The sequence below is a fragment of the Camelina sativa genome, chromosome 7 (genome assembly GCF_000633955.1).
Source record: "Camelina sativa cultivar DH55 chromosome 7, Cs, whole genome shotgun sequence".
Lineage (NCBI taxonomy): Eukaryota > Viridiplantae > Streptophyta > Magnoliopsida > Brassicales > Brassicaceae > Camelina > Camelina sativa.
This window is the reverse complement of record NC_025691.1, coordinates 26,783,642-26,805,670: the sequence shown is the minus strand read 5'-3', so window position 1 is coordinate 26,805,670 and position 22,029 is coordinate 26,783,642. Positions and strand designations below refer to the sequence as shown.

Genomic DNA, 22,029 nt, shown 5'->3' with positions numbered 1-22,029 from the left:
CACTTCTCACATGCAAGAGTCTAGGAAGAAAATCTCCAGCAAAACGATGAGGGAAGAAAATACTATAAAGTTCTAGAAAAGTTTACAACTCTGAAAATGCATAAAAGATAACGATGAGCTAACACTGCTCTTATACTGCCACCACACTAATAGTGTTAACTGTTACTTGACGTTGACAGCCTGCAACCTTTGCCACCTGTACATTGCCAGCTTGATTATTCTTTCCTCACGCGCTCGTCACTCTCTTATCCAAAACAATAAGTCCACGTGAGCAAAATGCCTCTTTTGCTATATCAGTGTTCTTATTGTGAAATTTCCTTTTTTTCTAGTTATTTTGTCTTTCAATTACGCGATTTATATGTAATTTGTAAAATTACATATACCCATCCGATGATGGAATTTGATATGTTAGATATTCAGTCACAACCCTTGACAACTTTAACTTTTGCCGTAACATTTTTTTCATGTAGGCTGTCCCAAAAATAAAAGCTCTTAAACCATAATTAATTGAATGTCGTATTTGTTGGTTGACCAAACAAAACCTTAGTTGTAAAAAAGTAACTATATTCAATTGTAAACATCCATCCAATTAAACTGCTTTTTACCTAATCTCTTCCGATATAAATTGAACAACATTTTTTTCTTGGCAGCAAACTGAAGAAGATATCGTCGTTTGTATATCACCGAAGTCCATAAACGCCAAACCACAAACATGATCGGTTTGATAATTATCAACTATAATAATTTTCTTTATGAGATTATTAAATTTTTACACTTTTTTCTAGTAGTTATTTCGTTTATGAAGTTTTATTTTATTTATAAATTTTTAATTTGAACATAAATATAATACAAAAAACATTAAACGAGGTTTACCTAAAGTTCCCATGTGTCATGGTTGTTTCTAGTTAAAAGTGACCCATGCATCTTGCTTGTGGTTGTGGAACAACTGTTAATAAGTTGCAACAACAATAACACTCTTCAAACCTACTTCCCATCAAACCTCAAACCATAGTTCCTCTATATATAAATACAACCTCCTTCATAATCTTTCCATCATCACTCACTCCACAATCAAACCTCTCTCTATTGACAGCTCAAAACCCGGCCTAATCCTCAAAATGGCTCACTGGCTATCATCCCTTGTCATTGCACTGACATTCACAAGCTTTTTCACTGGTCTCTCAGCTAGTCGCCATCTTCTTCAATCAACACCAGCGATGCCGCCACCGGCTACAACAACGTTCCCACCATTTCCTCCTTCTTCTTCTCTTCCTCAGCCCACGGCGTTTCCACCACTACCGAGCTCACAGATACCTCCTTTGACTAACCCGGCACAACCCATTAATATGCCAAACTTCCCACAAATAAATATCCCTAACTTCCCGATTTCTATCCCAAACAACTTCCCATTCAATCTTCCCACCAGCATTCCAACCATCCCATTCTTCACTCCACCACCTTCCAAATGATCAGAAGATATGCTCTCTTTAGTACACATCACAATATTACCATCTTTCTATCTTACACACTTTGTTAGCACGTGTTTGTAATGTTTCTAAAATATTCGTCATGTTGTTTGTTTGATGTTGTCCTTGTGTTTTCTTGTTGTTTCTGTTTCTGGCAGATTTAGTATATTTTGTAATATTTACAGTTTATTCTTATTCTATATAATGACTACTTTTGCTTTGATTGATCTCCGCAACTGAATAGTACTAGAAGAGTTATCATTCCCTAAATATGTTGTACATAAGCAACTCAAATTCCATGAGACATTCCCAAAAAAAAATCTTAATCAACTTGAGAGAGACTAATAACCCCTTCATTCCTCTATCCCAGAATCCAATAAATTACTACCTTAACAATTTCATGGACACCACCATCAATTTTAGAAGAAACTTGAATGATAAATTATAGACATGAAGCCCAATATATGTAATAATATATGGCCCATGAGAGCTTATCGATGTATCAATTATTATTGTGCTGTAGAGGTTTTTTTTTAAAATTTATCGTCGAAGGGAAAGCCATCTAAAAGGTCAACAGTCAACTCTAGGCCACTCCGACATCCTAGGTGACACGTGTGAGTTTTGGTAAGAAGATTTTTTTTTTAAACGGCTTTTACTTTGGCGGGAGAGGTACACAAAAAGGTCATTAGTCAACTCTTTAAGACTCTTTTATTGCCCCAAATGTCTTCTTCGGGCCACACACAGTTAATTAAATCGTGCTTTATTTGCTTAACTAAAATTAATACTAGTATTTTAATTTTGTTTCTTCTTTCTCTCTTCTTTGTTACGTAATTGTTTTCTTCATATAAAATAAAAAGTCAATGATGGTATAACTCAGTTTGTGCCGGTACAAGACCGGAATGAAAGCAGTGTTTACATCGCATTCATTATTCGATTGATTTAGATTTTTCTTCAATCATTTTTTTTAAATAACGAAATGATCTCATTTGTTACGAAACTATATTCATACACTTTAAAAAAAAAAATAGGAGATCGAAAAAACAGAACAAGTTCAAAACCTTATTTTATAGTTGTATATAATCTTGCACCAATCTATCCACAACAGTTGGAAAATTCAAAATTCTAAAGTATTTTGTATTTAATAAGTTAAGACTTGAGAGTACGTTCGAAAGTACCACCGTGTCCGTGATAATCATATTAGTCTTTTATAATGCCCAATTGTAATATAATTATTTGACAAAGCCAGACAAAACAAAATTATAACACACATAGCTGGATTTCTTTCTTAATCTTTATCTCTTTTAATATAGTGAAAAAGTTTGTTATTTTAAACTAGTTGACGATGGATTGCAAGAGGACGTCAAAATAGTATAATTGCTTATGAAAAATCAAAAATATGTAAATCAGTAAATGGAAAAGTCATCAGCTTCTATATCAATTTTAGTAGGACTGTCTAGTTGAGACCCTGCGCGTGGCCTCCGCACGTCAACCTTGCACAACAATCCGACTTTACGAGAACTTTGAATCTTTGTTATATGAAAAGAAAAGAAAAAAAAGTCAATAATGTGTACTAACTACTAAGTGAATTTTTTTTTATAGAAATAAAGTTAATTATTAAAACGATTTTTCATGTGAAAAAGTCGATTTTTGTTTTCTTTAATCAGGGACGTGCTAGACACATATTGATCTAATGGATGTTTAGATGTATAAATTATAATACAAGTATACAACACACTAGAAAAGAAAAGAATCGATAGTACGTAAGACCAAGGACTTGACTCCCTCGTGCTTTCACCGCATATAGATAACAATAAATGCGTTGGTGCTAAATTTATATTGATGCAAGAAACTAATTAAACTCATCTGTTCATTGATTAGATCAAGATTGCATACGTTTTTTTGATGGACGAAAAATCCTAATCAGTTACAAACAAAAAACTTTTGGAATAAACAGCTAGCAATTGAAGATTCCATGCATGATGTATCTAGTATGTTACTTTTTTTTTTTCTGTCACAACATGCATGAGTTTTGTATACGAGTACAAAAATGATAAAATAAACAAACGTGGAATAATATTTTCATGAGATGCAAAGAGCCGCAGAGCCATCAATATTAGCCTAACGAAGAGTAGGTAGGTAAGTATCTGAGGCTGTAAGAAGAATCTTTACATTTTTTATTTTAAGCAGAGCTTTATGGTCACCATTGGATGGTTCTAAGACCTCTGACACCCAAATTTTTCGGTACTGTTTCTGATACCATATTCTCTATATCCTTTTTACTTTTTTTAAATGAAGAATAATTGAGTTAATCAAGAATAATTCGTTAATATGCCTGTTGCACATTAAATAATGTTCTTACATATATATATAACACTGTTATATTACAAAGAGTAATTCTCCAAAATATCATGAAAATTTGTTTTAGTTCTTGCTCGGAATACGCTATTACTAGATTTTTCTCAAAAAACTAGTAGAAACAATTTTTCCAAAACTAAAATTAAACTTCAAACTTTTAAAACTAAAAAATAAACCAAAAGCCTAAAAACTAAATACTAAAGCCAACCCCAAACTTTTAGTTTTTAGAAACTAATTTGAAAGTAATATCTGATTTGGTATATGAAATAAAATTAGATAAAAATAATTTAGACACACATGAAGAAGCAATAAGTAAGATATTTTTCAGAAATTTATTTTATTTTAACAATTGGAAGAAAAATTAGTAAAAATGAAGTAACAACCCATATAGTTCACGGTGACAAATTGTTAATAGAAAAGTTGTATTAAAGAAAAATATTAATTTGATTAAGATTTGTAGACTACTAATTTATGTTATTGATTTTGTTGTTGGTTCAACATCCAAATTAAAATTCGCATTATGAAAATGATTGACAATAAAAAGTTATAAAATTTCGTAAATTTTTATTATTTTCTCAATATTTTAAAATGCATATGGGAGATTAAAAAACACACACACTCCGAATAAAATGTAGTTACATCATAATGGATAAAACAGATGAAACAAATGGTGAAAAATGAACAAAATAAAAGCCAATAAGCAAACCAACTGCGATTTGAGTGGAACATAATTATCAAATCAATTTTTAGTAACATTTTGAATGACCAAAACATTTTTCCCTAATAAAATTGGTTGATCGATAATATTAGCCTGTCTACAAATGCCATAATTTTTTTTAAAAAATTGATAAACACACTTTATGCCACTCTAATTTGAATCATTTTGTGTGTTCTGCATACGTTTGTTTTTTTATAGAAAACGCTTCTAAATTTTTTTAACCTGTGAATCGTTTGTATTATATTAACGGTGATCTCCACAAAGTATGCTTCTTGTGCAACCCTGATAGAAAAAAAAATAAATAAATCATCGCATTCCATTATTACACAAAGAAGATCACAATCTTATGAGATTAATTTTAAAGAAATGATGAGAGAAAGGAAACTATTATTCTACAAGTAATAATCAAACATGGAAGGAAGGAAGAACAAAGAAAGCATCTCATGTGGTGGGGTGCAAAATAATTCAAGTGGGGGAAAGTATCCCATTAAAATCTTCTCTATAAAGTATAACCAATGAATAACAGTGTCAATCCGGTACGAACACAACAAAAAGTAACAATGATGCCATACTCAATGTAAATAATGCAGTTGAGATGAAAGTGAAGTTTTCTCATTAAGAAATGCTAATTACATAGTTAGATGCATGTTGCATGAGAAAGAGGAGACCCAAAGTCCAAGTTTTCATAATGTTTGTGTCTATTGTCTTAAGAAAAAAAAAAGTTTTACTTATCCATGTAATCTTTACCATTTAGAATTTTTTTTCCCCACATAAAAAGTTTACATGGATAAATTTGTTTTGCTATAAAAGAAAACAAAAATAGTTCTCAAACGAGTTCCAAATAATCGTCCTTGCTAAAACTAATATCTAAAAATTCTTCAAAAAAAAAAAAAAAATGGACCCATTCCTTAAGAATTCTTCAAATTTTCAAATGATATAACATTTTTTTTTCTTCAACAATTCCACATAACATATGTTATCATTTAGACCCCATAAGCTTACTAATTTGCAAAAGCGATGATTTTTAAAATTGCTATATTGCATTAAGAAGATATCTACTTTGTACACTCTATTTTTTTCACACAAAAAAAAAACAAAAAAAGATATTTAGTTGGAGAAAAAAATGGAGTCCTGATTGTGTAAACATAAAATTACAAATTTATTGATTTCACTAGACTTGGACTATACTTTGGTTAGAAAAAAAATTTCTTACATATTCAACTTGCCTCTTTTTCTTACATTTTCATTAATAAAAATTTCCATGAGTAAAAATCTCCTTTATATTAAAACAGAAGTACACAACATTGTTTTGTAAACTATATTATTTTAATAAGTTAGTTATAAATAAGCTATAAATTAATTGATTACAAGTTAAATAGTGGATGCAACTTTAATTTATTTTCGGAATATTTAATTACTAGAGCATGTTGTTTCCAAAAATCGTAAAGAAAATATGTTTAAGAATCATTTGATATCATCTAACTTACCATATTAATTTTCTTTATTAAATTATTCATCAAACAAAATCTTTTGATATCTAACTTAACATATTAATTTGTTAATTATCATTATATTTCACCTCTCATTTTTATATATGAGTCTATTTTGTGAAACAAATAAATTATCATATTATTTATTATAATTGAAAAATAGTTTTATTTCCGGATATATTATAAGTTAAATTTTTAAAAACAAATATAAATTGTTCAATCTATAGTAATATTATTCTTTAAAAATAATATATATTGAATTAAAATTTTTACTGATTAACGGGTCAAAATTTAAATATTTAAATTCAATTTCATATTTTTTGTTGAATTTTTATAATTTTATATAATATAGTAAATTTTAAATAATTTATTTGAAATATTTTTAAAATATTAAAACTTGATATAAAAGTTAGAAAATATAAACACTCTAAATTGATTTGTTATAGCAATGTCAATAAATGTCACTATAATATGAAAGAATTTCAAGAAGTCAAGTATTAAAACAAAAAGTATAACAATATATTAAATTAATTATAATATAATAACTCGCTTTTTAAAAACCAAATTTACAAAATTTTGTTGAAATTCAAGTCATGATATAGAATATACATTGTTGAAATAAATTTAGATACATAAACTAATACAAAATATTAAAATTTTATTTTAAAATATAAAATATACAAAATTTTGTATAAAATAAAATTTAACCAATGTTATAGCAAAAATAATTATTTAGAATCATTAACAATATAAAAATTACAAAATAGGTATTTTTTTAATCCATCATATTTTACATATTATTTTATTATATAATGTTTTATCCAATAAACATTTTAAAACAATCACATAAAATATATTGTATATAAAAATTACAATATAAATAAAATGAATTTCAACTCGTGGCTATTAAAGCTGAATTGAAATATATTATATGATCCAAAAAAGATTTAAGTAAATATTTAGAAAAACAAAAAAAAGGAAAGTCGAAGGATACTAACACAAATTTTATAGGAAAATGACTTTCTCTTTCCTTAGGAGGCGCATATTAGCAACAAGTCTCCGCGTTTCCTCCCTCACTCTCTCTCTCTCTCTTCCCTTATTTAAACGCTTTCGTCTTCAACCTCTCAAACACATCTCTCTCTCTCTTCCTCAGACAGAGTCATTAATACACAAACCTAAAAAAAAACCTCTGTCTTGAACAGCATATGTCTCAAAGACCTCTGATTCCTCATTCTTCATCTATAGCTTTTTGTCTCCATTCTCATCTCCTAATCTCCAGTGAGATCAGCTCTAACTCTAACTGGTCTCTCTAAAAAAAAACAAAAACAAAAAAATCTAACCTTTTTTCAATCTTCTCGCCTATTTTCCCGGAAAACGCTCTCTCTGTTTTGTTTTGTTTAAGTTTTCATTTTTTCGATAATTCTTGGAAATTTTTCAAAATGGGTCTCAAGGGTTTCGCTGAAGGAGGAATCGCATCGATCGTAGCTGGTTGTTCAACTCACCCGCTTGATCTAATCAAGGTACGCATGCAACTCCAAGGCGAATCAGGACCGGTTCAAACCAATCTCCGACCAGCTCTCGCTTTTCAAACCTCCACCACCGTCACCGCGGCGCCTCCTCTACGCGTCGGTGTGATCGGAGTCGGATCTCGTTTAATCCGAGAAGAAGGCATGCGTGCTCTATTCTCCGGCGTCTCCGCCACAGTTCTTCGTCAGACTCTGTATTCAACCACTCGTATGGGTTTATACGATATCCTCAAGGGGAAATGGACCGACTCGGAGACAAAAACGATGCCTTTATCGAAAAAACTCGGCGCCGGATTCATCGCCGGAGCTATCGGAGCGGCGGTTGGGAATCCGGCGGATGTAGCTATGGTGAGGATGCAAGCCGACGGTCGTTTACCATTGGATCAGAGGAGAAACTACAAAAGCGTTTTAGACGCGATCACGCAAATGGTCCGCCGCGAAGGCGTGACGTCGCTGTGGAGAGGTTCGTCGTTGACTATAAACAGAGCAATGCTTGTGACTTCGTCGCAGTTGGCTTCGTATGATTCGGTTAAAGAGACGATTCTGGAGAAAAGGTGGTTGGAGGATGGGTTAGGGACTCACGTGCTAGCGAGTTTCGCTGCGGGGTTTGTGGCGAGCGTTGCTTCGAACCCGGTTGATGTGATCAAGACGAGAGTGATGAATATGAAGGTGGAAGCTGGAGTTGCGCCGCCGTATAAAGGAGCGGTTGATTGTGCGTTGAAGACGGTGAAGGCTGAAGGGATTATGGCTTTATATAAAGGGTTTGTGCCGACTGTTTCGAGACAAGCACCGTTCACGGTTGTTCTGTTTGTTACGCTTGAACAAGTTCGCAAGCTGTTTAAGGACTTTGACTTTTGATTCAAAAAAGTTGAAAAATTTGAAGATGATGGTGGCGACAATAAGTTTTTTTTTTTTGGGTTCTAATTTATCTTTTGATTAGTTTAGTAGTTTTCATATTATTAAACGTATTATTTGTTCTCCATTTGTTCGAATAGATCTATGATATGAAATTTGTTCTCATTAGAAGAAAGAAAGAAAGAAACAGTTTTATTTGATCTCATTATTCAAGGGAGGTATTTACACTATCGAATAATTAGATCCGTTTATGTTAATTTTTGAACTATGTAATATTCTCATTTATCGAAAAAGAGAGCTATGACAAATTCTTTAGAAAAAATTTATAGGAGTATTAGTCAAAAAGATGATTCGTTAAAAGATTGAAAATCTTCAGTAGTAATCAATGTTCATGAAAGCATTACATCACCTAACTTTTCAAAGGGCAAGGTTTCTCACTCAAATCAATTTTTGAGATCCATTTATGGTAGTTTTGAACTATATAAATATTCTCACTTTTTCAAGGAAGCTGTTTATTATTTCAAAGGTGAATCTTTACAAAGATCCAAAATAATAAATTTTCAAGAAAGGACAAGACCACCTAATTTTATAAAAGTTTTATTAGTTCCAAATAGTAATGGTTAGACAGTTTATATGTGTCGTGTAGATGTTTATTATTATACATATGGTATTTACATGCAAGTTTTTTTCCACTTAAACCTTTTTGCCTAATATATCTAGAGGTTATGCCGGATATTTCAATCTCATTTTAAATTTTTGTGTTATTAGATTTTATATTTATAAATCACATTTATAATAATTTAAAATGTGGTGATATTCATAAGGATTTTAAAGTATGCTTTAGAATCATTATTTAAAATACATAGTTGAATAACATTCCTTGACTAAAGTCTCAAATCAAAATCATACAAATGCATTCAGATAACAAATTTCATGTTATTCAGAATTTTTTAAAGAATTTTAAAATCCTTTAAAATCTACTGTTATTGAAAGCATTTCAAACATTAGGGATTATTGATTACTTTAAGAGATTTTAGAAGATTTCCTTGCTTAAAAATACATATATCTAAATTTCATAGTTTTTTTTAAGTAGAATTTAGAAGTGTTTAACAACAAATCCTATCAATTTCCCTAAAATTTTCACCTAAAAATTATAATCATAAAAAGACTCATTAAAACCGATCAAATCATGTATAATACTCTTTCCATTTCAAAATATAAGATGTTTTAGAGAAGTTTTTTGTTTCATAATATAGGATGTTTTCAATTTTCTATGCAACTTTTAGGTTAATTTAGTATTTTATATTATGCAGTATTGTTTCTGATTGGTTGAACTTGTTAAAAGTAAAGACTTCTTAATCTGTGTGTTTTAGTTAAAACATCCTATATTTTGAAACGGAGGGAGTATAGGATTGAATACAACCCACTTTTAAATATTACTGGTGCATGTTATATTATACATAAACGACAACATCAAACGATTTATTTTAATTATTTTTGACATATTCAAATAATTTTTAGAATTATTTGTGAAGAACCATTCCTATGATAAGATCAATAATTGAATGGTTAAACAAGTTGATGACAATGAAATAATATTGCAAAACGTTAAGATTACATCAAGTCAACCCGAATAGTTCATACATAAAAAGACAACTCGGAGAATCAGTAACAAGCATCCACGTGTTTTTGGTTTGAGATGCTTTAGTTTTACACATACGTTACCATGTGGAATCTCACTTCAATAACAGCAACATCATCAATCTTTTAAGGGAATACGCGTCTACGAGAACGCACTTTCCACACGTTTTACCGACTCATAAACATAATTCTCTTTTTGAGACATCAGAACTCAGAAGAATCCAATTCGATCATACCATTCGTTGCTTTTTGATATGGATTGTTCTCTTCTTATGGAAAAGAGAGATTCTTTCAAAACTGTGTGATGTGTTTTAGAGTTTCCTGATCATTTCGGTAACTTTTTCCTCTGTTTCTATGGAGTAATGTTTCATTGTCAAGAATAAAATTTGTGGTAACATCAAATTGGAAAAGAAAAAAAATCTCCTTTTTGAATAGGATATGAAACCGACTATGAAACTTAACACATATTTAACTACCAAAAATGTTATCAATGATATTTTGTTTAACATTTTTAACTGTAGTTCAAGTTCTATCGAGTTGTCGACATGTTGATTTGTTCAATCAAAACAATGCTAATAAAATCTGTTGTTTAAATAATAATTTTGTTTTAAGTTTTTCTCTTGGTTTCCATTTCAAAAAACGGTGAAGCAACTTATTAAATAAACAAGGTAGTAAATCATTTTGTGTAATATATCATTTTGCCAAACTTTGAAAGAGTAAAAGATAAAGAGTGTACCCATTTTATGAGATCTACCAAATGTTACAAACCAGAATCTGTTACGAACAAACAGAACAACAAGTCACTACACAAACAAACAAAATTTGATGTGGAGACAGGAGAGTACTTGTCTCAAGCAAAATGCCGACATGTTTCCAAGGGGCCACCTGTTTCTCTGCCTCCACACACCACAATTAAAGAATTTGGATATCTTTCTTCAACAATTAGATTGATTCAAAAACATTATAGTTTTCAGATACATTCTCAGCCACGACCTAGTATTGCAATCCTTGTCCTTCAGATACCACACAATGACAGAAGAAATACAATCTGATGGTTGAATCCTATTAAGCAAGTTCGTATCAAAGCTAAGTAGATAAACTCAAATTTCAACTAAACCAATCACAGAACTTAGAAATCACTCACAACAAAATCAACATACCTCATAAACGTTCTAGTTTGTCTAGATAGACAAATGACAAAAATGATGGCTTAAATATTGTATTAGTGATACAATCACAATCACAATCACAAGCAACATAGTAGAATCAGATAAAATCTAAAGATGCAAAAGAGTTTCCAATCGTTCAACATTGATATCGAGACTATATTTATAAGAGATGATTGAAAACTACATTGCCTCTAAAGAACACAAGCACAAAGACATTCAGAAAAAAAGGAACATTTTGAATGAATCAAATGATGTTTTGTAGTTGCTCAGTTAACCGCTCAGGTCGACATTATAGTCGCTGACTCATAAAGCGCAATGCTTTCAAATCATATTTTTGCTCATCACGGCAACAACAAAACAGAACAAAGATACCAAGAAAAATTCTCAACAAAGTCTACAAATTTTGATAAAAGGGTTGCTCAGCTAACCGCTCAGGTTCGACATTTTTGTCGACCGTTCATCAAGTGTAAACACTTTCGATTAAAGTATAAGATCTCATCATTGCAACCATAAGTAAGAAAAATTCATATAATCGCTCCAAATCTGGAAATACAGAACACGAGATTAAAACACCAAGAAGGACTAACTTAACATTCCCTATAAGATCGAGACAGAACCCTAAAACCCTTTACATATACTACTTAAAGAGATTAGAGTTTCAAAAACCGCACACCATAGAAGAAACACGAGTGAAGTCTGTGAACCTATAAAGCAAGAAGCCGAGTGAGAGAATTAGGGTTTCTCTGTTTTTCTACAAGATGAGTTATTTATAGTGGAAAACTTTTAGGGTTTTAGCTAATGGCCTTTGAGCTACTTTACTTATTTGGGCTTTTTAATGGCTCAGATATTATTAATGGGCTTTGATTGGACTGACTTCTAATCAATTCGAATATGATTGGTAGGCATAACCAAAATTTTCAATTGAAAAATAATTTGTTGCGGACCAAATTTTTGTAATAACATTGTTATATAGTGTGAAATTAATTGTATTGTTTTTTAAAACTACAGCTAATCCAAATGTAATAAAGAAAATATCAATTCATATAAACGACCATGACTTTTGTGTTATTACCATCACTCGAGTCTAAATCTGACATATTTGATCTGACTGGTAACCCGAGTTATCAAAATCGAATTGCAGTAAATATTAAAATTTGATTTAGCTTGCAGTAAAAATTATGTAGTATAAATGAATTAAACATTTTTTTTAAACGACTGACTGGTAACATTTTTGATATATCAGGTGCAGTATCTATTATAAATAAAAATAAAAAAATTATTAAGGATAATAACATTTTTGAAATAGAATAATTCAAAATAGATAAGTAAAATGATCCTATGTAAAAAAAATGAAAAACATTTGAGACATAGAAAATAAAAAGAGAGAAACTAATGACGACATACATTCCATAACATATTTGTTATCTCATCTCGTACGTTATTCATATATTGGCCATCATTTGTTCCCTCTTCTTCCTTAAATCGATTAAGCTCAACATAACTCAATAGTAACACATGTTACCGGTCAGAGCCATTACAATGTGCTATCAATAACACAATAATACGATTAACTGAAAAAAATATGTTAGGCTCCAAATCTTTGCATAAAATTAATCAAAATTATGTTGATAAGTCTTTGACCGGTGGCTGCGATGTTACAGGGGAAAACGTAAAATAGGCTTTTTGGGTAGTGTAGATGATAGCCAGCTAAGAGATTAGTATTGGCAATTAACCAACATTGCTCAATAGAATCGTATATGCTTGCATCACAAAAATCCAAAGGCTTACGCCCAATGTGGAATAGCTTACAACTATCAAACCATAGAGTTACCAAGATGTGCCAGAATAGTTTTTTTTGGACCTTTTGGTGTTTTTATATACATAAGTACAAACTCATATAATAAATAAATAATACTTCTGGTTACGTGGAATAAGCGTGATTCTTACCCAAAGTAAAGTCACAAATTTTGTAGTCAAGTGGTTAAGCAATTAAAGATGGTTTGATAATCGTTAGATCCATCCTGATCTAGTGGTCAAGCGCATCCCTGTAAAACAGACACATGTAGCTTCACTCTAAAACTCTAACTAGTTATGAGATTCAAGAAAAAAAAAAATTGTGGTATTGTAGTCTTACACAAGACATGTAGACTATAAACTCTAATTGTTAGCATATTATTAAAAAATAACATCTCATTTTTTCACATTTCAAAAATATTTTAATCAATAAACTTTTACATATTTTCATGTTAATTTATAAGTTCAAAAAAAAAGATAGTTGACCAAGAATATGATATATTTTGAAACGTCTATAATGTAATAAAAAATTATATATATAAAGTAACGTTTTATTTTCTCCTTATTGTGTCACATGACCATCATGACTTACTTTCTATATAACGTATATCACTACTAAAATAAGCTAAAATATTTTTTCTTTAACAGTTAAAAGTTTTTCAAACAACTTGAATGAAGTTGTTTAGTTTAAGAGTGATACTTTCAGTTAAAGGATTAATAACATCCATCACATTAGCTATATCTTCATATGCTCTAATTGTTTTAATTTGTAAAATTTCTAAGACTATCATATCATTCATAACAAACATCTTATGTACTAAATAACTTTATCATGTAACTAACACATATTGAGAGTTATTTTAGAGTTGTTTGGACCTTTAAATGATTGAATCCAAACTAATACATATTAAATTTTGTTCAAAAAATCAAAAAAAAATAAAATAAATGTTAAGGTTTCTATAATTTGTGTCGTATTAATTTAAACCTAGTGTTATATTATTTTTATGAAAAATTGTGTGACCATTAGCAAATTTCGTGAAAACGATCTAACCTTCATGATAAAAATAAGAAATGGTCGAATAGTTTCATCGTGTTAAAATTTATGAGATGATCAACTTCACTTCATGATCAATTTGTAATTAAACTTCTTTTTAAAGTTAGACTTCTAATCATTAATAGATTTCCTTAATTTAATGAATTGATCTATCTAATTTCAAATAAATTCTTTTATCTTGAATTTTGCATCTTTTTTTATTAATATACAAATTTCTTTTATCGTATTTACAGAATACAAACAGCGTGACAATCACGAACCATTCAAAATAGATGATAACACTAGTCTATCTAACTCAAACATGATTTGCTTAAGTGAAATTTAGTAATTAGCAAGCATAATACTTGCATAGTTTTAGTTTTAGCTACATTTTTTTTTTGTTTATTAGAATTTTATTTCTTTTGGACCCATGATATTAATACATTTGTTCTGACAAAAAAAATGAAGATATTAATACATTATGAATTTAATTTAATATTGTTTTGTATACATATTTTCTCTTGAGTGTATATTCTGTGTATCTCATTTTCGACTCTGTGGGAGTGGTCTCTCTCTCCCCCTCTCTACCCTAAAACACACTCACCCACTTCCTCTGTATAAACCTCTCTCTCTCTCTCTCTCTCTCTCTCCTCTCTTCTTCCTCCCCCTCTCTCTCTCCTGCCATGAAAATCGCAGTTCCTCAGAGACACAACCTCCTCAGAAATAATCTCACATCTTTGATGACTTTTGCTTCCTTTCACTTTATTATTGTCCGAACGCTCTGAAAACATTTTCTGAGACCAAAAACAAACGAATTAAAAGAGAGACTATTTAATAACATAAACACACAAAAACCAAAAACCGAACTCCCCATGGCCGAGAATCTCGCTTGTGGTGAGACCAGCGAGTCATGGATCATTGACAACGACGACGATGAAACCAACTCTGGCGGCGGATTTATGAATAATCATCAACTTTTCGGTAAAGACGACAACTTTGGCGGCAACGGATCAATTCCGATGATGGGTTCTTCTTCGACTTCGTTGAGACAAGACAGAATCAGAGAGATGCTGGAGAAAGAGATTGAGTTTTGCCCTGGAGCTGATTATGTTAAGAGATTGCGTTCTGGTGATTTGGATTTGTCTTTTAGAAACCAAGCTTTGGATTGGATTTTTAAGGTTTGTGATTGCTTACTTTGATCTGTGTTTTTCTTTTTTAAGAGCACTTAAATCTGGTTTGGTCTCTTTGTTTTTTTTTTTTGTTTTGATTGATTTTTTAAAGTGTCTTCTTTGATCAGTTGATAGATCATACATATTTAATGGTAATAGAGAGAGGCTTCTGATGTATTTATTAGAATCCACTAGTGAGATTAGTCGGATCTTCTCAATAGATTGAGTTTTTTTTGTTGAGTTGTGTCTTTAATGACACTTGTTCTTGTCTGAAACAGGCTTGTGCTCATTACCATTTTGGACATCTGTGCATTTGTCTATCCATGAACTACTTGGATCGGTTCTTAACATCCTATGAATTGCCAGTAAGTTGTATCAATTTCTTCGGATTGGTGTTTTTTTTATTTCGTCTAATTTTTTTTCATGGAGACAACCGCTGATGATCGTGTGTGTGTGTGTGTGTTTTTGGATTGTGTAGAAAGACAAGGCTTGGGCTGTTCAGTTACTAGCTGTCTCTTGCTTATCATTAGCAGCCAAAATGGAAGAAACAGATGTGCCTCAAATTGTTGATTTACAGGTGCAACACACAATTTTTAGTCCTTTAATAGCTCAGTCGCGGGTGCAGTGGAACTAAATCTTGACATGTTCTTGATATGCGCAGGTGGGAGATCCCAAGTTTGTTTTTGAGGCCAAAACAATTAAAAGGATGGAGCTTTTGGTACTCAACACATTGAATTGGAGATTGCAAGCTATAACTCCATTTTCTTTTATTGATTATTTCGTCGACAAGATCAGCAATCACGTGTCAGAGAATTCGATCTATAGATCATCACGATTCATCTTGAACACCACCAAAGGTGAGTCACTTGTTGAATCCGGAAAGCAAGCTATATCTTTCCTTGTTTTTTTCAACTACATTGCTCTATTTTAAAGGGGAAGGTTTAATAATAAGTTTTATTAAATTGAATGCAGAAATTGAATTCTTAGACTTCAGGCCTTCTGAGATAGCAGCAGCAGCGGCAGTGTCTGTTTCCATTTCAGGAGAAACAGAATGCATTGATGACGAAAAGGCAATGTCTAAACTCATATACGTTAAACAGGTAGACTCATATACGTTTGGTTGTAATGACTTGAGCTAAATTAACATACCCGCATAACCAAAATCCTGATTGTTGCAAGAACGCACATTTCATTAGAATTTGATCAATGGATTATTTGTCCTTGTTAGCAGGAGAGAGTGAAGAAATGTTTGAATCTGATGAGAAGTCTCACAGGAGAGAATGTGTCGGGAAATAGTTTATTGCAGGGGGAGCAGCCGCGATTAGAGGCAAGAGTGGTGCCGCATAGTCCAATTGGAGTGTTGGAAGCAACATGTTTGAGCTATAAGAGTGAAGAGAGAACAGTTGAGTCATGTACAAATTCCTCACAGAGTAGTCCAGACAACAATAATAATAATAGCAACAACAACAACAACAACAACAACAAGAGGAGGAGAAAACAATGAGAGAGAATAAAAAAAGAGTCATCATATACATTGCTTTTTCCAACTCCAATCCATAAGAGTCATGACATTTGAGGTTCCTTTTATTTTTGGTTTATTCCTTCTTCTTTTCTTTTTTTTTTACATAAATTTTTCTCTTTAATTTCTCATTTTCAATCAGAAAAATTGGATTGAAAATGAGAGTTTTTTTGTGAGAGAGAAAAAAAATAAGAAAAAAAAATAAGAGAGAGAGGGCTCTTTTCAAGGCGGCAAAATTAATAAGTATTTACTGATGATGATGATGATGAGAGACATCCCTAGGTTCATGTTCTTGCTCCAAGGGACTTTTTTTTGTTGTTGTTGCTACTTGCTACATAAGGTAAGAGATAATAATATATATATATATATATATATATATATATATTAAAAAAAGAAATAGAATGAGAATCAAATTTTTATGTTTTATCTTTGTGTATTCAAAGGTGACCCTAAAGGGATATTTTTCCTTCTTCTAATTTTCATTAACAAACAAATATCAATACACAAATTTGTTGGTGCACCAAAAAAAGGGGTACAAATATGAGATAAACTTAAACAAACTCATGATATTTTTAGTGGTTAAAGATTTATCTTGTGGTTAGGAGGCTATGGTTAAAATATTTTTATTATGATTTAAAGTTATATTTTACCTATAGTATAAACGGATTTTACACAAAATTTAAATTAAAAAATTTAGTCCACATTTTTAAAAAATCTTAAGTTTTAGTTTAAATTTCTAAAATGTCAGGGTTTGAAGAAAATTGATAAATGTTGCCAATTAAAAACAAGAAAATGACATAAATTTTGGTTTTTGAAAGAGAGAATTGCATGTTTTTGGGTTGGAGAAGAGAAAACCATAATAGGCCCTGAAAAGAGGTTTCACTGGGCCCACCAAAATTTGTTTTGACTATGCGACCGGTCAACATCTCTGCTGCTGCTGCTGCTGCTCTCTCTCTCCTCGTGTCTGAGAAAGATAATAATAAAATCTCTGTGCATAAGAAACCTTGGGAATCTACGGCCTTCTCTTCCAATTACTTTATTCTATTATTTTTGTTTTTTTCACATATACATCATTATTTTATATTTTTGATATATTCTTTCGCAGTTAAGTATTAGTATTAAAATAATCAAAATAGTTTGATCAGTGATCACCACCCATTTACATACACAACAACAACAACACAGTCCAAAGTACTAAAGGACATACTACTGTATTGTATATATTTCTGTACAAGTAGATGGTTTTTTAACTTTTAATAAGCAACTAAACATACCGACATTTCTTAATTTAATTAGTGTGATTGGCTTATTTTAAAACGGGTGAGTTTTCGTTGTTTTGATTTTGCAAACTTTACGTGTAGCAAAAAAAAACTTTTAACAAAATGAGTTTAAAAGTCTTTTCAAAACGAAATAAGAAGAATCAGATTTACTTACATAGTACCATTAACAATTTGAATAATATATCGAGATGGGTGTAAAACGAGATGAGCATCTTCTTGGGGATTTCAAAGCATATCTGTATATGCATGTTTGTGTGTAAAAATTTATTTCTTCACTAATTAGTAGTAAGTTCTATTATGACATAATTATTTAGTAATATACGGTTAAAAAGTGTTATTATGTTGTCCAATTCACTTATTTCACTTGCTTGCTTCTAATACTAGAAATTTTGCAAAAAAATATATATATATTTTCAAAATCTCAGAATTTAAAGTACGAAAAGTCGGTGAAATTGATTTTCTTCTCATTCTAGGCATGTTCTTTCTATATATTTGATTTTCAGCTACCAAATAATCTATACTAGTATTTTTGCATCAGTTTTTGCTTAAAAATATTTTTTGGAAATTTTTTACATTTAATGCATTGACTTTAATATTAGTTACCAAAAAATTTTAAATTAATTATAGGTAAAAGTTAAAAAAATAAGAAAATCTTTCTACCTCATTCAAACATAAATATATGATTTCTTTTCATTTTTATTTGAATTTATATTTAAATTATCTTGAATTATTCTATAATACATTTAGTTAGTAAAAATTGTGTTTTTTTCCTGCGATGTACTACAAAATTTTAAAATGGATATATATTACTCAATAGATGAATAAATAAATAAGGGTACAATATCCCACATCGCCTAAAAAATTTTGGCAATAGTTCAAAGTCATACTATAAAAGAGACTAAAATATTTCATAATACAAATAAGTAGAAAGCTTGATTTATCATGCATTCAAACTTAAAAAACTTTATTTGGTTTATTCCGGTTCTTTATTTTAAAGATTTTTAAAAAGTTAAATATTACAAATATTTAAAACTTTTAAAAAGTTAAATATTATAAATACTTATATTTTATAAAAAGTATGAAAGTTAAACTTTATAAAATGTTGAAAATATTAATAATATTTAAATGTTTATGAAGTTTCAAATATTATAAATATTTAAACTTTATAAAAAGTTTAAATATTATAAATATTTCAACTTTATAAAAAGTTTAAATACTGTAAATATTTCAACTTTTAAAAAAAGTTAGAAGATCTTTAAAATATTAATAATATATTTAAATTTTTACGAAACTTCAAATATGAGAGATACTTGACCGTTTTAAGAATTCCAAATATTATAAATATTTAAACTTTATAAGAAGCGTCAATCTTATAAAATGTAAATGCAATATTATATGGTTTAAACTTTAAACCATAAAATTATTAATTATTATATAATTATAACATATTTAACCAATAAATACAACTTATAATTTAAATGTTATAGTTATAAATAATTTATCCCACGGTGTACCGCGGGTCCTAATCTAGTATGTTGGTTATTACTGCAGACTTATTTTTATGAACATTATAAAGATTAAGAGATATGATATTCACAATAATGGTAACACATCCGAGAAAGGATAGTGTAAAACTTGATAAAAGTAGAACTCTAGGTTGTACTGGGTTGAAATGGTAGCACGCGAGACTAAGATGTTCACTAACAAGATTAAAGGAAAAAAAAATCTATGTTAGTATTAACTATTAAGTAGTGATTATTTTGTTTTTAAGCTTTTAGCTTATTAGAATGTTGGATACAATATTTCAAGATTTGTTCTAAAAAACAAGGTATTAGAGGTGATACTTAGAGCCAATTTATGAAAACAACATTTGTGTGAACTCTCTGTTTGATGATCTAAACTAAAAGGAGAACTTAATTAATGATAATAAAATATAGTTATTACGAAATGTGGAAATTTTGATAAAGAAAAAAATTGCCATAATATTATTTAAAAATAATACATGAAGGTTTATAAGAGTTCAACAACCATAAATCTTAGGCTTTTTTCTAATATTTTATGTTCTTGTTATGATGTTATTTCTCATATGATGTCAAAAATATTATTACAATAAGTTGTTAATTTTTACTTGGTTTTGTATGGTTTCAAAAAATTCAGAACTGTCCCTCACCATATGTAGGTGTCTAGTTAAAATAATTTATTACTTTTTCTTTTTTGTGCAGCGAAAATAATTTCTTGCTATGAATAAGGTTTCGGAGCTAGAAACTTAAGTGTATGTCAGTTTTTATGTTGCAATAGTCGATTAAAAAATAAGTGTCATCAAACAGCCTCTAATTAATAACAATACTAAAATGATATTATGGCCATTTCGTTTATAACAGTCTACATGTTGAGACATAAAAAAACATAATCATCATTTGGTTTTTATGTATTTTTTATAAAATTTTCATCACTATGCTGGTTTGTAAATAACTAAATATCAATGAAAGTTAAAATTGGATCAACCAAACTAGTTGGTTGATTTAAATTTCCACCAAAAATAGTGCTTAAGATTCTCTTCCCAACGCAGGATTGTGTTCTACAGGCTACATATAATTTGCGACAGCATGTGTATATCGTGGTTCAGTATTTATGGATATATTTATATATATTAACACACACTTTTTTTTTTTTTGGGCAAATATATATACATCGAATCTACCTATTTTCTCCATAACAATATTTCTCAGTTTTGGCAAACAACATTTCCCGACTAAAACAAAACAAAAAGTCCCAAATTTAACAATTTTCTCACTTATGAAGTTAAAATACAACAATATAATGAATTTAGGCATTAAATAATATATAAGAGATATAAACCAATTCAACTTACTTTCAGTTCGAAGAATATAAAACTATTTCTATGGTATTAAAGTTTAAGTATGATCGAAGACTCCAAGTAAAACGTATTATTAATTTTATAGTAGCTTTTTTGGTTCGAATAATTGACTGGAAAACTATTAATTTTATTGGTGTATTATCAATTTTATGTTGAGGTTGTGAAAATACCTAAAATAGTTATTAAAAACATAAATTACTATTTTTTTTTTATCATCATTGAATCGATAAAGCCCGATTTATAGCCTACGCTATTATGCGGGGTAAAATGATTTAGTGAAGTTGAATTCTGGTGGGATCGAGCGCAAAAAGTATGCTATAACCACTTGACTAAAGACACTTCCCAAACATGAATTACTTTATCCACTATCAACTGTTTTTAAATGAAACTCAACATTGATCATTTAGACGCAAGTTTGGAATTTTACCCGTTTCCAAAATTTTATAAAATAGAAAACAGATGCAATGCAAGTTTAAAATCTCTCTTTGTCCTGGCTTTCTTTGTAAAATGTATATATATTTTGTTTCTATGTATATGTATTATGTAATTTATGAAAATACATGATAAGATCGAGAAGATAAATGATATTTTACCCATGCAAGTAAAGATAAATGACATTTTTTTTTTTAATAAAACAGGTGTCGATAAATGACATTTTATCCATGCAAGTAAAAGGAGAAGCATTTTTTTTTTTGAACAACAAGTTTTGTTTTTTTAACAATAACAACAAGAAGGTACTTATACTTTTCATGTCAATTGTAGAAGAAATTAATATAAGCATCATGCACCGAAATTTGTACCAATTTCGAGATTCGCAAATTTGCAACTATCAATAGTGTTTCTAAATTTAGCCACATATATATTAAAAACAAATTTAAAATATTATTTTTATCTTTTATAGTTTCATTACATAATATTTTTTTATTGGTTAATACATTATAAAAATAGAAATAAAACAGAAAATTATAACAAATATTTACATTTAAAATATAAGATAAATTTAAAACGATACTTAATTTAAAACAAAAAGGAAAATATTTAGATCTTTAGTATTGATAAAGGTACAAAGAATATATATATCTTTTTTTTTGTCAACATATATATATATATATATATATATATATATATATATATAT

General features: G+C 29.6%; 3 protein-coding genes across 4 annotated transcripts; all 3 read left to right on the top strand.

Moving 5' to 3' along the window:
• Window positions 1,068-1,691, top strand: LOC104702788 (extensin-like). The gene has a single exon (XM_010418709.2). The coding sequence runs from the start codon at window positions 1,119-1,121 to the stop codon at window positions 1,467-1,469; it is 351 nt and encodes a 116-aa protein (XP_010417011.1). The 5' UTR covers window positions 1,068-1,118; the 3' UTR covers window positions 1,470-1,691.
• On the top strand, window positions 7,142-8,667 carry LOC104702787 (mitochondrial uncoupling protein 5-like). The gene has a single exon (XM_010418708.2). The coding sequence runs from the start codon at window positions 7,469-7,471 to the stop codon at window positions 8,411-8,413; it is 945 nt and encodes a 314-aa protein (XP_010417010.1). The 5' UTR covers window positions 7,142-7,468; the 3' UTR covers window positions 8,414-8,667.
• Window positions 14,593-16,993, top strand: LOC104702786 (cyclin-D2-1-like). 2 transcript variants are annotated; one of them, XM_010418705.2, is made up of 6 exons: window positions 14,593-15,225; window positions 15,495-15,581; window positions 15,695-15,793; window positions 15,878-16,073; window positions 16,189-16,316; window positions 16,445-16,993. In XM_010418705.2, exons 1-6 carry the CDS (start codon window positions 14,920-14,922, stop codon window positions 16,718-16,720), a joined length of 1,092 nt encoding a protein of 363 aa, XP_010417007.1. In that variant the 5' UTR covers window positions 14,593-14,919; the 3' UTR covers window positions 16,721-16,993. The 2 variants fall into 2 exon arrangements, with proteins under 2 accessions (XP_010417007.1, XP_010417008.1); XM_010418706.2 differs by having other exon boundaries at window positions 16,448-16,720.

What these genes read in the sequence shown, in the direction of transcription:
- LOC104702788 (XM_010418709.2), top strand. Translation starts at nt 1,119, where the DNA reads ATGGCTCACTGGCTATCATCCCTTGTCATTGCACTGACATTCACAAGC.
- LOC104702786 (XM_010418705.2), top strand. Translation starts at nt 14,920, where the DNA reads ATGGCCGAGAATCTCGCTTGTGGTGAGACCAGCGAGTCATGGATCATT. An exon ending in TAACATCCTATGAATTGCCA is followed by an intron (nt 15,582 to 15,694) that starts GTAAGTTGTATC and finishes TGGATTGTGTAG; the next exon opens with AAAGACAAGGCTTGGGCTGT. An exon ending in CATCTTGAACACCACCAAAG is followed by an intron (nt 16,074 to 16,188) that starts GTGAGTCACTTG and finishes AATTGAATGCAG; the next exon opens with AAATTGAATTCTTAGACTTC.
- LOC104702787 (XM_010418708.2), top strand. Translation starts at nt 7,469, where the DNA reads ATGGGTCTCAAGGGTTTCGCTGAAGGAGGAATCGCATCGATCGTAGCT.